At 28.1% G+C, this 18,169-nt stretch overlaps 1 protein-coding gene across 1 annotated transcript in view; it reads left to right on the top strand.

Moving 5' to 3' along the window:
- Positions 1–9,408: 9,408 nt before the first annotated feature.
- LOC129969437 (fibroblast growth factor 9-like) overlaps positions 9,409–18,169 on the top strand; it is a 60,105-nt gene continuing 51,344 nt past the window's right edge. The window contains exons 1-2 of the mRNA XM_056084005.1: positions 9,409–9,577; positions 14,942–15,048. Coding sequence (XP_055939980.1) covers positions 9,412–9,577; positions 14,942–15,048 — 273 coding nt within the window. The 5' untranslated portion in view covers positions 9,409–9,411. The remainder of the gene's footprint in view (positions 9,578–14,941; positions 15,049–18,169) is intronic.

Here is an 18,169-nt window from a genome sequence, read left to right as displayed (position 1 = left end):
TTTTTGTCATCCTAAGGCGTGCACTTTTAAAAAAAGACCCAGCCAATTTAGTTTCACATTTCAGCTTATTTTTATCTTAATCCATGTTAATAATATATATTTTTGGTTAATATTTTTATTAAAGCCATTATTTGAAAAAAATACGTTTTTACTTATTTATTATGACTCACGCCAGTGTGATATCCACGTTTGTAACACTATTACTTAGGAGACAGTATAAATATTGTCCCCTAATATGTGAATATCATGAAATAGAAAGGGATCTTAACAATTATATTTGACAAACTGTTACTTTTATTCTAATATTTTAAGATTGTAGCGAATTGGGGATGAGTGAGGATAGAACCCAGGACCTTGTGGTTCGCAGTCCAATAACATGACCATGATACAAAAGCAATTCTCGGGTAGCGTAGCTGTTAACTGGTTTATAAGCTTTCACCACAGACTCTCCCTCCAGTGACTCGGAGGTGAGACGAACGATATGGCTGTTAAATAGTGATGTATTTATTAGCTATTGAGTCTAATGCGCCTGTACCCATTTGAGAAGCGCCAAGCGTTATGGCGAGCGTGTGTGGCTACTGTTGCGTCAAGTGAGTCTGACGACTTTGAGTTGCTGTGGGTAGATGGCGCCACAACAGCTGTACGAAGGTTGAAAGTTCATTATCCGAGGTCACCAATGTGGTGAATTTGCGATGCGCGAGAATAGAACCTGTGACCTTGTTGTTCGCAGTCCAGTAACATGACCATGATACAAAAGCAATTGCTCGGGTAGCGTAGCTGTTAACTGGTTCATAAGCTTTCACCACAAGATCCATAGAAATTCAAATTCTTGCAAATTTATTTATTTGACAACCAAATGAATAATATGCTTTTACGCTACTTACCTATGGTTCCACCCGGCTCAATGGCCCTAGGTAATTGCCCAGTTGAAAATCTGGCACTGGTCCTGTAGCACCAAGAATCTTATTTGGTATCTGATAAGTTGTAAAGAGCCAGACAGGAATATATTCCTGCCTCCTACTGGCATCATACTTCTAATACAACCTAATTGCTGCACATTCCATTTTTTTAAATGTTCTCTACAACTGTGAATTGACTGTCAGATATGTCTATCTAAGAGTATTTGTTGTTTTTTGTCTATGTTTGGTCACATGTAAGATAATCTAATTAATCTTAAGAAATCATCAAATAATGGAGCTTAGGTAAGGGTGCAAATGCCTTAATGGTATTAGATGATATTAGTTACGATATATATATCTTTGGCGTGGATATAACATTTTTTCTGAATCTATCTTGTGAATATGTATTTTGAATACCTGTTTTGTTAACGAAATGCTACGAAACTAAAATTTGATACTGGAGCTATAGTTGTTGTTATGTTACAAAATAACAACAACTACTGTCGGTATGTTATGTTGTAACATAGATTTCAATGATTTAAATCATTCCGTTTATAAGTTATTGCTTTTACATGCAAGCAGAAGTACAGACCGACAACCGTTTCACAGTTTTGGTTCAAAATTTGATAAGAATATATATTTTAGGTGCTAAACTTGTGCATCAAATTTTATCAAAACAGTTTTTTGCATTTTGGAGTTGTTAAGTTCACTTGTAATCGAAGAGCTAGCTAGATAGATGGAAATAAATGGAATCCGTTCGAAATATGATAGAAATCTTCAAATTTGATCGTTAAGTACACATACCAAATTTCACCTATTTAGCTCAAAATGTTTTTGAGTTATCGCGTTCATAGGCATATAGAAAGATATAATGTCAAAAATGTGTTTTCCGAATTTAAGGAGGTCTGAATTTCGAATTCGAAACTTTGGTCGATTACAGTATTTATATACTTCATATAGAATAAAGAGAAAAAAAATGACTCTACGATGATAATTTGTTTACCCTTCTAGGATACTGATGCAATCCATTGTTTTATCAAACTGAATTTTTATTTACTAGAAAGGCCTGGCAATATCCAAAATCGTTTGCAATGATGAGTTCCTAATCTAGAAAATTAAGCTTGTTTCCTGATTACGCAATAGCCTTTAATTTCATATCTTTGTAATTAAGGAATATGGATTGTATTTAATAAATCTCACTTTTTTGGTATTAATCTTTCATATATACACAAGCATGACTTATTAGTTCTTAAATTTATTGGATTGCGATTAAAAAAATCCAAAACTGCGAATAATAAATTCAGATAAATTGCATAAATAGATGCGATTCATTACTTTTTTTTTTATCTTGGAAACGTATCCTAATCTAAATGAAAGCAAGCTCTGATATGACTGCTTTTCGAAAGCTATTACAATTCAACAGAAAGAAAAACTACGAAAAGTGAAATTTACTTGAAAGAAAGGCATGCGCTATCGAAAGTTGTTTTTCTTTCTGCATTTCTATTTTTTAATTCATTGTAATACCTTGTTCGTCATCTTTTGGCGCCATTCTGACCCGACTGAAATGAAAATCGAGAAATAATACTTTCACCTGATATATTCGTAGTTTATGACCCAATTTTTTTTTTTGGTATCATCTCTTGTTTATACTCTGCTTTGGTCAGTTCTTAGAAGTACTCAGTGTTCTACTTTCACCTTGGAGGGGATAAAAAAAAATTTTGCGTGTGTGCTCTAAATTTCGGAATAAAATTTAAATCAAAGAATGGAAACTTTATTTTTAGCTTTTTTTTTGAGAAAGATTTTTGTTGTGATTAGATAATATCCACTGCGTAAGGGATGTGTGATTGATAAGCACATAGACGCTCTGGTCTTTCGTCTTCCACTTTTAGTTGTTAAGGTAATGGTTAGTAGCATAACATGATCTGCGCTTAAATAAGAAAAGAAACATTTAAAAATAAACTTTGGTTTTAATATACATGTACTGTCAGGTGTCGATACAAATTAATATTTTAGTGAGCGTAATTTTTATGAATATAACCTTGGATACGGAAACTTTATGAAGGGGATTGAGCATCAATAAAAAGTATGAAACTGGCGGAAAATAAAACATTTTGGATTACACTGTTATCCGTTGTCTTTATTTTAAATGCAAAGTTAGAGTTGATACTTTCAAAATTTACTTAATACTAATTAATACTTATTAAATTAATCATTTATATTTACTTAATACTAATTAATTTCGTAGGGGAATAAAACGAAGAATTAGTGAAACTCGTTACTTAAAGCTTCCATGATTGCCAACTGTTCGACATTAAATTTATCCCTAGCTCCGAGTATAATACTCTATAGAGCATAATATATAAAGAATATATACTCAGTATATTACAACATCTTTGATTATATATATATATATATATATATATATATATATATATATATAAATCTGTAATACTCGATTATATATACGCTGTCTTGTCTCTAGTTTATATATTATATTGCTCTGATATTCATAACAGTGATTTTATAGAGAATTCCTGAAGGCGAACTGTTGTTTATCAATGAAAGTGTTTTTTTTTCATTTTTGAACAACTGGATATATAAGGTCACAAGGATTATAAAAATAAATCAACTTTATTAGTTTTTTTAGTTAATCAGTTTCGATAAATGTTTTTTAATCAAACAGTCATATATAGCTTGATTAATTGCTGAGATGGGATCAGTCTTACGGCAGTTTTTCTTTCATACTGTAAAATATTGTCTAAGGTTTGGAAGGGGGGGGGGCTCATAAGCTTTATGATCTTTTCCCTGTATTCGTCCTGTATCTGTCAATAAAGTTAGTATCCATTTCATTAAAACTTCAATTTGTTCGTCGGAAATTTTCTTTGGATGAGCCAATAGAATTGATTTGATGCTCCAATAAAACTTTATTTGATATTTATGAAAAATTAGAGCTTTTTTAAGCTCTTAAATGAGTTCTAGAACTAAAACACGTAATGGGACGAACTAAAAATATATTCAGTTTTGTAACTAAGAAATTTGTAAATTTGACTTAACCATTATGTTAATGAAAATACTATCGATTACTTGTTCTCATTTGCAGTTTTTGATTATCTTTTAATTATTTATTCAGCTCTTAAATATAAACATAATATAACATTTTAATTCCATTAACGAAGAGAGAACATTTTAATTAGAGTTAAGAAGGACCACTGTACGTTTTTATTCTAAAAACGAATATTTCTGAAAATAATCTGGTAATTATTTTATTCAAATTATATCAATCATACTAAATATATACAAATAAGAATATGTTATAATATGTAATATAATAATGTAATATTAGTATAAATTGAGCCAATGAAATTAAAAAAAATTTTTTTTAGTATATGATTTGATTTGTTATTATTTTCTGAGATGGAAAATTCCAAAATGCAGATTTTTAAGGAAAACTACCTTGCCAAAATAAATAAATAAAATTTGATATAGATCCTGTTTTAATTGAAGTTATTTTTAAAACGTGCAAATAAATGTTAAAGTTTTGATTATTTCATGATTCATATTTAAAAAATGAAATATTTCTTTCAAGCTAAACTGTTGTGTAAAATCGCTTTTAAAGATACGGGATGATTATAAGGTTTGTATATATTTTGGTTTCACTTTATTAGCTACATCAATTTATAGACAATTTAATCTAATAACAGTAGGTAGGATAGCCGGTGTTTGTGCTCATTTGTATGGAGTGAGATACAAGAAGTGGGGAACTATTTCATCCGCAAATTAAGAAAAATCAAGTTAAATTAAGCTAATCATCAAAATCTAATGAACATATTCCAATGCAGTGACAATATCAAAGACAAAGAAAGTTGTGGGAGGCTGTCTGTATAGACACAGCCAGTACAAAATAAGCAGGACGCAAACATACATTGATCATCGCTTCTACAAAGAATGTAAGTAGAGAATTGGTTTTTGGAATGTAAGCAGAGAGTTCCATAGTCAATAAAATTCTAAGTTACAATCCGAAAAAGTCTATTTACCATATCTAGATTATTTGGAAGTTGAGTACATCTGCAGCTATATATGTACTGGAGGCTATGGGAGATGCAGCTTTGATGTATCATATGCACCAAAGTTACACTAATTTGAGCATGTTAAATATCAGCTTGAATACTGCCGTATTGAAAAATTTATAAATTGAATTACTGCTTCAGAGTCTCAAATTATACCAGATTTGTTAATATATTTGTCTACTGTCGAGAAGTAGATAATATCATGGATATGCAGCGCTCAGTTTGTGACCTATATTGGATATAGATTGCTATAATATGCGATATATTATTAGATTATATTGAAAATATATAGAGAAATTTATCACATTTTGTATAGTTTTAATGATGCGAATTGCTTGCGTATCTTTGTTTGATTTAAATCCTGGAAACTTATTCTAATTCATTCTTGCAGTTACGATTCCTCATCAATCATTATTGTCACTAAATTTAGAATCATGTAACAAAAATGAAGACAAATTTCTTCAAAATCTTAAGAATTAAGTTAATCAAGAGAAAAGTCAAACTATTACAAAATAAATAACTTAATCAGGTGGAATTTAGAATGAGAATCAGGAAAAAACTGGCGCATCCAAACAGGATGTACTGAATGACTTAAAGTGCAAAGAAAACAACTTAAATGAGAAAATGAGTTGTACAATTTTTTCCAGAACGCAATAAATGCTCCAGATTTTTTTTCTTCAAATCTTGCTGAGAAAATGCAGTAAAGAACAATATTATCTGAAGAATAAAAGGAATTAGATTTATTGTTTATCAGTTGTACTAAGTCGTGAATAAAATATTCAAAATGTTTAAGAGAAAATGGATTATTTTTCATAAAAGCATTGGGCTATTTCAAGATATCCGATATCTTCGAAGAGAGAAAAAAACAACAACAATAAGTTAGATCCAGTTTTTGCCATTATACTTTTTTGTAATTAAGCTTGTAATATCTTATTTTAAAAAGTAAAATGATGTTACATAATAATTTTATATTCAGTAACATAAATGAGATTAATCGAGTTAAAATATATCTTTTAAAATTCTGATAATGAAGAAATATAAATGTAAACTAAGTTCCTATCTTAGCATTTTTGCAGTTTGGAATAGGGTTGCATTTTTAGCTGCATTTATTTGAATGTTTGCTCATAAGTATGACGTTGGAAAAGAAGATTAAAGCTGCATTTTAAGATTCAGTTTTTTATTAAGGGGACATGTAAGGTCAAACAACACACTTTCGCGAACTTTTGACAAAATATTTGAAGAAATGACAAATGCTTTTGCTTTATTCGAAATTATTTATATAAGGAACTTTTCAAATAAATTTCTGTTTATAAAATGTTTATCGATTTTAAAATGATAATGTTTTTAGGCAGACTTTACTTTCTTTTAGGCTGACTTACACTTTCTATCAATTGAATTATGCAAAAATGGCTCAAAACACTCTGTAGTGCTGACAATTGTACCTAGAATTAGCAAATTTAGCATATAGTTACTTCTCATGTAGTACGTGCTCATTAAAACATTTTTTAAAAAAATTTCAATTAGATATGAAATTTTTTTTTCAAATTTCGATATAATTTTTAATTAATTAAAAAATTGAAATCTTAAAGTTTTATTTTCAATAACTTCGGATGATATAATTTCGCATAAACATTTCACATTATCTTAGAATACATAGAAGAATTATATGTTAATGATATAAATTTTATTTCCTTGTAATTTTTTATTTAAAGAAATATCAATAACGCTTGAAGCAATCTATCTTTAAAATTCAATCATAATTGAAATGTTCTGAAATCTTTTTTTAATTTTGGAGTCGGCTTTCACACTATAACCTGCTATTAAAAAATTATCTAATATATAAATGAAAAATATTAAACTGTAAAGATTTTCTTACGTACTTCTATTACAAATTTAATGGAAATATCTTGTATTTTGTATTATTTCATTATAATTTTATGAATATGTTATCAGTATAAAAAATAATGTTGTTGAAATATATATATGTTCGCAGACGATAAAATAAATATTATCTTTTAACATAATATTTTTTGGCATCTTTTCTATGAATTGAATAATGAAAAAATCGTTAAGTGAAGAATGCAATTTCAGTATAAGACAAATGAATCGAATTTTCAATCATAAATTATTACTAAGTTGTAATGTTTCGGAATACAGATGCTGATCTTTTTTTTTATTAATAAAAATGATCAACTACCTTTGTGTTTCACAGATATTTTAAATTTTTTAAAAACGCACTGTTTTGTGTGTAACGCCATTATATTCAGGAACAGAATCAGCAAATTTTATCGTAACTCAAAAGCAGTTGGTATCATATTACAGGTAATTTTTTTCTAATTTTTTTTTTTTTTTTTTTTTTTTTTTTTTTTTTGCATCTTTTCACCACATATTTATTGCTTCAATTCTTAGAAATAATTATCTAATCTCTTAACACTTGCAAATATTTCTCACTCATTCAGTGATTAAATATTTCTTTTTCCAATTGTTCGTAAATTAAATAACGTTTAATGTTCTATTCAATTTTTTTAAGACGTTACAAGACTAGTATTCAAACGGAACTCATTACGCTCAATATCTGCTGACAATATAAATATGAAAAATTGTAACAAAATGTTAAGTTTCTAAGCCACAATTAAAAATAATTATTTACATCACATTAATAATGGAAATTTTCCATTCCGAGGGAAATTAAATTTATTATTTTAAAAAATTAGAAGATAAACATAAAGCATGTAGTATCATAGTTGTACTTGATTAATAACGTTTATTTCTTAACTGCAGCTCGGGATATTAATTATTTCAATTTCAGTTGATTTGCTTGAATGTAATTTTATGTCTATGATTCCGTCAAAATGTCAGCCATTAAAATCATGTTATTTTAATATATTTATATCTGTTCATTGCGTTCATGACATCATAGTTCTATTAAAAATGCAATTGTCTGATTCATCTCTGTTCTAACTTGCAAATTCACATTTTATTTGTCGCATAAACTACACAGATATAAAACAGATTCCATCTTGATTAACTTTCAACGATGGAAGAAATTCCCAAGATTAAATATTTAATGAAACAACAAAAACGGTTTGAATTCCAGATCAACAATGTAATCTATTTTTGAAAATTAGGCAAAAAATATTTAAACAATTCTTAAAAATCATGAAAAATTTTCACAACTAATATCATTGAAAAGATAATTTTTTTTGTATTTTGAAACTGTGCTGAAACAATTTTTGTGCTGTGACATTTTCGGAATTTATCGCGAAAAAATCTCAAAATTCAGCTAAATTTTTTATTAATTAAAATTATAATTACAATTTAAAAATAATTCTGGTCCAATGTGTATTCCCACCCTCCAAAGTTATATTTATACGTATCAAATTTGATATCTGTAAGTTAAATAGTCTAGCCGGTTGAGTGCCAATACACACACACATTGATCTTTATTATTAGTTGAAATAGAAACGAATCAAAATAACGATAAAATATTAAAATAAATCTTAATTTTCAATCGTAAAACCGAACTAAAAGGAAAAAATAACCAATTGCCAATGAACCGATATTATTACAATGCAGTATTATCGAATTTATAAATTAGTTAACATTTCAAGTCTTTTTATTAAAAAAAACGTAAAAACGTTTTCTAAACTGTTTAAAATAAAAATTATATTATTTTCGAATTAATTGAATTTCTATTTTTTTTTAGATATCAATTTATCTAAAGAAAGGATGTACAAGGATAAAATTGAAATACTACGAATATATATATATATATATATATATATATATATATATATATATAATTTTGCAATTCATTTTCAAATACTATTTTTTTTTTGTCTGGGGCTACTGCCAGAGAAAAGGAGATGAAGAGCGAAATAAATGAAAAGTAATCTTTTCCGAGTATTCTCTTTCCCAAGAAATTATTTTCTTTTCCATTTCATGAAATTCTAAATTATGAATGTTTCATTAAATTAAAAAAAAATCTTTCAACTTTTTAAAGTTTATGCTTCGATTGCAAGACAAAATGAAATTCATCTATTCTGGAATATATCTTTAAATTATTTTCATTAAAATGAATAGAACGTATGAAGTTAAAACAATTCTATTACGAAGAATTCTTTTTCTCGTCCTTTCTTCGTTCTCTGGAATTGACTGACCAAATTAAATCCTTTTTTATTGGCCCAATCACTATCCTAGCAACAGCCATTAAAACTTCGGCTCTAGAACAAGAACCCTCATCTCATAAACAATTGTAAGAGAGGGGGAGTGAAATAACTGTTTTAGAAATCCTCTTTTTTTTAAGGCGAGGCGGGCGCCGTGCACCAATCCGAAGTCCAACCTGGTAGCGGGCACTCTTGAAAGCTAGAGTTCGCCGGGATTTACAATATTTCATTTTTTTTCTGGTGTGTGGAAGGCTCTTATGGCTCCTGGGATGAGGATCCATGGCCCTGCGTCTCTGGTGGCTGATCGGGATGATCTGTATCATTAACGGTCATGGTCAGCTGTCCAAGACTAGGCGGGGCTACCTCAGGTGTCGGACAGGTGTGACTCTGGAGGTACATCCGGATGGTGTTATAAACGGAACCAAGGGAAAAGGTGGAAAATTTGGTGAGTTAGAATTTTTTCCATTGGAAAAATGCTACATTCTTTTCAAATACGGGTCGTTAATATAATTAAACTAAACTAAACCCAATTTGTGTACTGGAATTATAGAGATGAAGTTTTTTGTTAAAACTTATCATTCTTTCATTATGGAATTTAGGGGAAAGAAAATTAAAGCTTCTGTAACGAAATTAAAGAAAAAAGTGGGAAATTTGTGGCGTCAAATTTTGTGGGAGGGAGGTGCAGATTTTTTTTTAAAGAAATGCCTTTTTTTTTCTTTCCAATTAGATAATAGAAATTTTTTTTACTTTGCATTTTTTTATTTCGGAAATTAGAAGAACAGAGGAAACAAAATCAATGTTTTTCAGTCATGCCCTTTAAAACTGCATTCAAACATAAAAAAATGTTTAATATTTTACTTAGAAAAATTCAGTTAAATTATTCTGCCGTTAAATAAAGGTTGCTACCTAAAATTTTTGAAATTTTCATTTCAAGATTTGATTGAAGCATTATCCCAAAATGTATATATATGATGTTATGTACTTTGCTAATTTACTAATTGGATCAATAACGATGAATTCATTTGCGATGTATTTTTTTATTTTGGAAATTAGAAAAATCTACTCAAATTTGAAACCACGTTAAATAAAGGTATCTAAATTTATTAAATTTTCATTGAAAAATTTGATGGAAGCATTATACCAAAATGTATATACATGACTTTATGCCTTTTTCTAGTTTGATAGTTAATTGCATTATTAAAGATGCAGTTTTTGCGATGTATTTTTTAATTTTGGAAATTAGAAGAACCTATTCAAACTTTTCCACTCGCAAATTCTTTTGTATGCATAAAATATTCTTGACTATAACATTGTATAATAGATTGTTTTAATATGTTTATTTGGGAAATTTCATTGAATGCTCTATTGGTGAAAAAGAACAATTTTCTAAGTTTTTTTATTTATACAGAAGTATTGAAGAATTATTTCAATTTTTTATATTTGATTTGATTTGGCTTTGAGATCAAAGAATTACTGAATTCTGTATGTATCGAAAAGTATTACAATTATTTTATTACTTAATTACTGCTGAGTTTACATATTGTCATCTTTTCAAACATATGCAAAAAAATCATTAAAAAAAACCCAATTCAGTCAGAGAGTATAATGAAGTTAAAAAAAAACATGAGCATCAAAACTCTAGATTGTTTTATCTATATATAGCACAATTTTTATTTGTTTCTTTTTTGTTAGAAACATTGATACAAAATCAGGATGGTAATCTTTTAGTATTCCATAGAGTTTCCAATTAATAATGACTTTTAAAGATCTGCTACTGTAAATTTTCTTTTCAAATTTTGGAATTCTACGAATTCTATACTCTTTCGTGGCGTTACATTTCTAATTTTGAAGTAAATGCAAAATAACTAAAAAATCATTTGTAAAATGCACTTTTCTCTTCTGCACAAAGCCAGAGAAATAAATTTGTATTCATGCTTAAAATATAATATAAAATTTTCATTTAATCATACTAATTAAATTAATTTCTTGTTACTTTTTATTGCTCTGACATTTTTTTATGCACATATTCCTTTCGATAAAAATATATTTAAACTCATGCACTTTGAGAAAAAAGTTTTGCACTGGATAAAATTTTCATATATTTACTGATGAAAAATTCAAAGTTTAATTCACTTTCCTCACAACTTCGCTTATATTTCAATATTTATGAATAAAATTTTAATTGTACATCACATGATACAAAATAAGAATTTCTTTAATACTAGGACTCGATTGAATTTTAACACATCTTCATACAAAAATAGTTTAAACAATTTTAATGTAAATTCTTTTTATGTAAAATTTTATAATTCACAGAAACTTTCTGTCGACTTAATTATTTTTTAATAAATTATTTTTAGAGGTCACTGAATAATTTATATAATTCAAAAATGGTGGAAAATATGTAAAAAATAAAATAGAAATATTAAAAGATAAACGTAGAAATAGGTCAAAATCTTACCGTTGCCAAGCAACAGAATATCAATGCATTATTCCCTTAATTCAAAATCGTCTGCATCTATTCAATTTAATTTTGTCATAATTCATTTCATTTCAAATAATTCATTTAACTTAATAATGAAAATTGAAGGAAAAGCTTCATGGAAATGAAACTAGTCTAATTAAAAAGGTAAAATTTTAAATTTAAATACCGTATATAATTTTTACTCTAAATAAATATTTCTAGTGGAATAATTCGTTCTAAAGTTACTGCATAAAAACTTCAACATTTCGGCCAATTTCAAATTAATTGAACAACTCAGCTTTTTTGCAATTCTATCGCTAGTGTTAGGCTTTATTTCAGCGTAAAGTTTAAGTATTAGCGTAATATTAATACTAAATGCAGATTTAAACAAACGATATCAATAATTCTACATAAATGAATTGAAAAAATATGAGCACTGTAATTTTTTATGATTACATTCCTTTTTTACTGGTGAGCAGAGTACTGTAAGTATAGATTAGTTTTTAAGTGTAACAACATTTTTAAATTACAGACCATTTTTGGAAATATTTAGGGAATTAAATCATTCTTTCAGAGTTAGAACATAAGAATTTATATATATTGAATCTATTTTATGTAAGATAACTTTAAATAAGAGGATGAATGTGAGATAAATACTATTAATCAAAAAGAAATTATGTTTTTTTTTTTTTTGTAATTCAAGTTTTTCGTAGTTTCCCAATAGTTCTATTTCAAACAAAACTTTTATTAAACTCTTTTTAAACAAAATAATCCGTCATTTTTTAAAAATATATCTAGAATTCAACAATATTTTGGCACATACGATTTTTCAAAAATTTATTTTACACAAAAGATTGAAATAAATTGCTTTTGAGTGCTCTTATAAAATTGAAATTCTAAAACAATTTTAATTCCTTTCCAATTAAATAATCTAAATTATATATTTGATAAAATATTTTAATCGTTTTGCCTTAAAATTCAAATTCAAATCATCATTAATTTTGACAAAAAATGTGAAAAATCTGAAAGTAAAGTTCAGAATTAATCAGTAATTCAGTTATTATTTACATTGAAATTTAGAAATGTTTCCTTTTAATGAAGTAACATTAATTAGCTATTCGTAAATAAATCACAATATTTTTTCGCATTTGAATTCATTCTAAAAGGAAATTAAGTTACAAAAATTGAGAACTGAACTTTGCATTTAGAAGTGCACATAATTATCTTTTATTATTTCGTATAATAATAACTTTTATTATTAAATAAGCGTTATTTTTTTCAGAAAAAAATAGATGCTGTATAACGATTTTCAATCATTGAAAGATATGCAGTTATTTAGAGAGTAATAAAAAGAGTAATTCTCATAAAATATCAAAAGGATTTATTTTAATTAAAATAAGGAATTGTTTTTTTATTTACAAATAGGTTCACTTTAACTAGACTGCAGCTCGTTTTGAAATTACATGAAGAATATTTTACCGTAGTCCTGGTCATTTTAACATATGATTATATGACGTGAAATTTTTCTAAATTTTACTAATAAGGCTGGAGGACAGTTTAAAAATTTAGATTTCATAATTTTCTCTATTATGTATTTATGGACTCAAATAACGTAATATATTTTAAATATCCGAAATCTGGTGAGTGTGTGTGTGTGTGAGAGAGAGAGAGAGAGATGAAAAGAATCCAGTATATAAATAGACTCAATAATAGATAAAGATACCTTATTCTGCTCGAAATCAGGATTCCGCAATAAAAAAAACACTGGAGAAGTGTACAAAAAACAAATAGGAGCACATAAGCGCCAAATAAATGATAAACATCAATTATAGCGCAAGGCATTCTGAGAGAACTCGTTCAACTGCTTGCTTGAATTCAACTGAATTGATTACAACTCTATCTCTCAGTTTTTATACTTTCCGTGAAGGAGTAAAAAGCTTCTAAAAATATCAAATGTTCATTTCTAATCGAGATATCGTCGAAATTCTCGAATATTCTGGGTCCTTCGTTTTTGTCAGTTCCGTCAGTCAGCAAGATATTTTACACGGCATTCATTAGAATTATTTGTAAAACTCTCTTCCTTACCATGAAAATAGCTGCTCACGGAAGAAATATAATCATTTTTTACTTTGTTGAAAATACTTTGTCGTTCGGAAGCCATGCTTTTCTTTAATGGTTTAGAAATTAAGTATGGAACCACCATTAGAGTGGATAGACTGTATACCCAATAGTGACTGGAAACACAGAGGATATAGATGTTTGATTCGGCAAATATTGGGGAAGGATTGCCTCAAGAACAAAATGTTAATGTATTTATATTAATCTTTATAATTACATACAACGACAGATATCAATAAATTGCTTTTTCTACTGGTGTCATTGATTTTGCTACATCATTGGCCAAACACAGTTTTTGGTTTATCAGCTAATATTCCTACCGCGAAAAACATTATGATCCAAATTAATTATTAGTTTAAATTATTTAAAAAGATTTTAATCTAATATTTTTACATTTTTTCTAAATTCATTTTTTTTTAGTTAGTCAACAACTGAGTAGAAGTATCAACGGCTATCAATGTTGGAGGTACAGCGAAGGCAAAATATTATATTTTTATTTCACTATTTTATATTAAATATAATATGAAAAAAGATAATATTTAGTGAGCCATGTACCCTTGCTACCAGTGGCGGATTTAGACATTTATTATGTCCTAGGCAATGTTTATTATGATGTTCCACTGTAAATAGCTAATCAATATAGTTTCACATTTTAATTAATCACCATGATAATAAATAGTTCAATTTAATTTTTTATTTTAATAACTTTGTATAAATGTATGTTTTTATTTATTTTTTAAAATTTATATTATTGAAAAAATTTGCTAAAATAATAAAGAGTTTGAAAAACTAGTCGTAACTATTAGTTAACGATTTTCTTACAAATTATCATGATAGATTATAGAAAATTCAAATAAATATAATTTTAGAAATTATTATTTTGCAGGACTTGATAAATGAAATATAGCATAGCAAATTATATAAAAATTCCAATAAATTATAAGTCATTAATTACATTTTAATCCATTTAATACATATTTTAATTATTCAGTGTAAATTTAGTAGTCCTAAGTCAGTAAATTCAGTAAAATGTTAGCAGTCCTAATATTTTCAATTCATAGAATTTATAATTTCTTATAACTTTATTTACTTGGCAAGTAAGATGATTGATTGACTGTCTGCGGCCATTCTTCACTCCAGTTGCTTAATCTACCTAGTTGAAAATGCGTGCTAATTCTCTGATATAAAACCACTGTAGAACTAATTGCCTTTTTTTTTTCTCCGCAGCAAATCTGCAAATAATCGTCAGCAAAGAAGGACGGAATGTGACTTTTTTTGGGATCCATTCGAAATTTTACCTCTGCATGTCTTCTGATGGAAAACTTTATGGAAGTGTGAGTTGTATTTTAATAATCATTTCAATCGCACTGAAATATATTGAAATTTACTATATCAACCCTGAAAGTTACTTACATGGCCGGCCATTTGGGGGGATTCGATGGATACAATGCACCGGGACCCCACGATTGGGAGGAGGGGGGCACAACAGGATGAACTAAAATAATATCATTAATAATAATAGCGATATGGAAAGAAGAGAGGAACAAATTTATCAGAAACAATCAACGTTTTTGGAAATATACGAAGTTTGCAGATATATTACAGTCTAGACAAGTGTGCAACATTTAATAGTAAAGCAGATTTACGGTCATTTACCTCATCTTCTAGATTAGATTGCATATTTTTGATAATTCATACCATAAAATGCTTAATATTGTTAGATTTCATCATGTCCAGGCCAAGTAAATATCCCTCTGGGTGTCAAAAAAGGAATTTAGCAGAAAAGGAAAAAGAATAAAAGCTAAATTTCAAGAAGTCATAAGTTGATCTGTTTTCTTGTCTGTGAAGTAATTCTGGCAATGATATTGCTTCGACTTCAGGAGTTAAAATTCAAGCTCCAACTGGAGAAGGAAGTTCCGCACAAACTGCACAATCTTGCAACGAAAACGTAGAAACGCACTTCAATACACTTGCTATACTAAGCATAAAAAAATTGCGAAAAATTGTATTTTTTCTGAAGTAATTAATAGCAAAAACAAAATCACGTGATAAAAAAACACGCAATTGTAATATTCTGTTTGTAATTTTTTTAACAAAAAATTTAGAGCCTCAAATTATTTCTTGCATCCATGCCCCTTTATGGAGAAGGCCGGCTCTGGTTACTACATGCTTACTAATAGTTTCAGATACCATGGAAATTTTTTGGAAAAAAGATCAAATGCCTTATAAATGCTAAACAAGGTACTTAAAACAGAGATCACAGAACCTGTTGTTCTGTCATCAAAAGATAAATTTGAATTTCATTTCAAAATGAAATTTAATAATCCATTAAAAATCCCTTTCGTTTTAATATTTAATGATCTTGTTTCGGTAAATGTGATTCATACTTTAAAAACAACACAGTCATCTCAATCGTGATTATTATAAAGTTATGTTAATTTTTCCAGAAACAAAGAGAAAGATTTTGGCTTTCCTCTCTTTGTTTGTTGACCATTGATTTTTTTATTTTTATTTTTGTGAAATGAAACTAATGTGTTTGTTGTGCTCAGAATCAAAGAAAATCTTGCGCAACAGTTAAAAATAGAATTCGGCATGATGACTGTACTGTACACGTGCACACACACTTAACACACGTGCTCTTCAGGCGTGAGTCAAGCACACATGCCACGCGAACACCATGAATCATAAATTGTGTGCAACAAGTAAAGTATTTATATTTTGTTGAATGAAGATTTTTGAAAAAAAGGATAAATTTCGGAAAATTACCTTTTCTTATTAGCGTACTGATTTCTCGTTATTGAGTAAAGTATAGCCTTATGTATGCGCCTTTGTTTTGTTGTTTTGAGTACCATCTGGAAATAATTCTGCTCCTTTGAAACGTCAAGATTTAAACTATATTTACATTTAAAAAAAATTGGTTACTTTTTGCATTTTTAAAAATTTGCAGACCAAATTTATTATTATAAATCTTATTATATACGACAGACATTTTGTCTCAGAGAAATCATGGCTTTTAAAGCTCTTTTAACCAGTTTCCCCAAAGAAAGCAAAAAATAGATGTTATCTTGCTAAATAGTTTAAAATCTAAATTATCATTTTTAATTATTAAATTCAATATTTGAAATTAATGTAAATCTTAAATTATTAATAATCTAATTAATTCTTGTTTTTAATCTTTAACGGTCATTGCCATATAAAATTTATTTAAATGTTGCTGATTCCAGTAACCGGTTAAATTCCTTAAAAAACAATGCAATTACTTTTGTTAATCACCAAAATTACTAGCTGCTGTCTCAATAAGACTATGATGGAACAATACAAAATTACTCTTGCGGGTGCATGAGCAGGAATTTCCCTACCACTTAATGTAGTTATTGCATTTGATAAATGAACTTCATGTCAACTGGAAATTTCAACAGGCAGAGTTTGTGCGGTTTCATTCTTTTTTTTTTTAAATCTTGAAGAAGAATAAATCTGTATTAACATCCTTGTTTTCGTTTTAATTATATTAATAGTTTAAATCAGCATAATCGTTCTCTTAGGCAGTATATGTAATGCACAAAAACATTCTTATAATGATATGTAATTATTAGTTCTGGCTGTATATATTTTAATCCTGCATTTTTTATGCCATAACTGAGGAATACTTTTTATACTACAATGTCAGCTTTTAAACAACCTGGAATTCCTTATCAAAATTCCTTATCACCTATTTCCTAGCGAGGATTCGTTTAGGTTTAAGAATTTGATTTAATTAAGATTTGTTTTTAGATAGTTTGACAAAGGATGAAATATAAGTTTGAAAGCAAAATGAGAAATGAGACTTCAACACTGCGTAGTTGGAAAGTAATATGGATATATTCACACACACACACACACACACACACACACACACACACACACACACACACACACACACACACACACACACACACACACACACACACACACACACACACACACACACACACACACATACACACACACACACACACACACACACACACACACACATGCACGGGATATATTCACTTTTGATTTTAAAAAAAACCCTTATAAATCAAAATTATCATTTAAAGTAGTTCATTTGTGATATTTAAATAACCAGCTGGAGTGATCTTCCTAAAACTTGGCGATTAATCTCTGGCGTGCTGTTAATAGTATCCGAAAATCGAATTTGTGCCTTAGAAACATTTTTCTCAATCGATTGAAAAAAGATTTGATACAAAACTACATTTGTAGTCACAAAATCCTATGCCTAATTTGATATATTTAAGTCTTTGGGATTTTGATTATCGTGTTAACATGACTCTGAAAGTGTAGACCAATAGACAATCAACTAGTTGTTGGTGTTGGTTCAAAATTTGACAAGTGTCTACGTTATAGATGTTAAATCTGAAAACCGAATCTTATCTATATATCTAAATCTATCTACCGAATCTTATCTATCTATCT

This window comes from Argiope bruennichi, chromosome 5 (assembly GCF_947563725.1).
Source record: "Argiope bruennichi chromosome 5, qqArgBrue1.1, whole genome shotgun sequence".
Lineage (NCBI taxonomy): Eukaryota > Metazoa > Arthropoda > Arachnida > Araneae > Araneidae > Argiope > Argiope bruennichi.
Note: the sequence above shows the minus strand (reverse complement) of the source record. Positions and strands in the feature narration are given on the sequence as shown.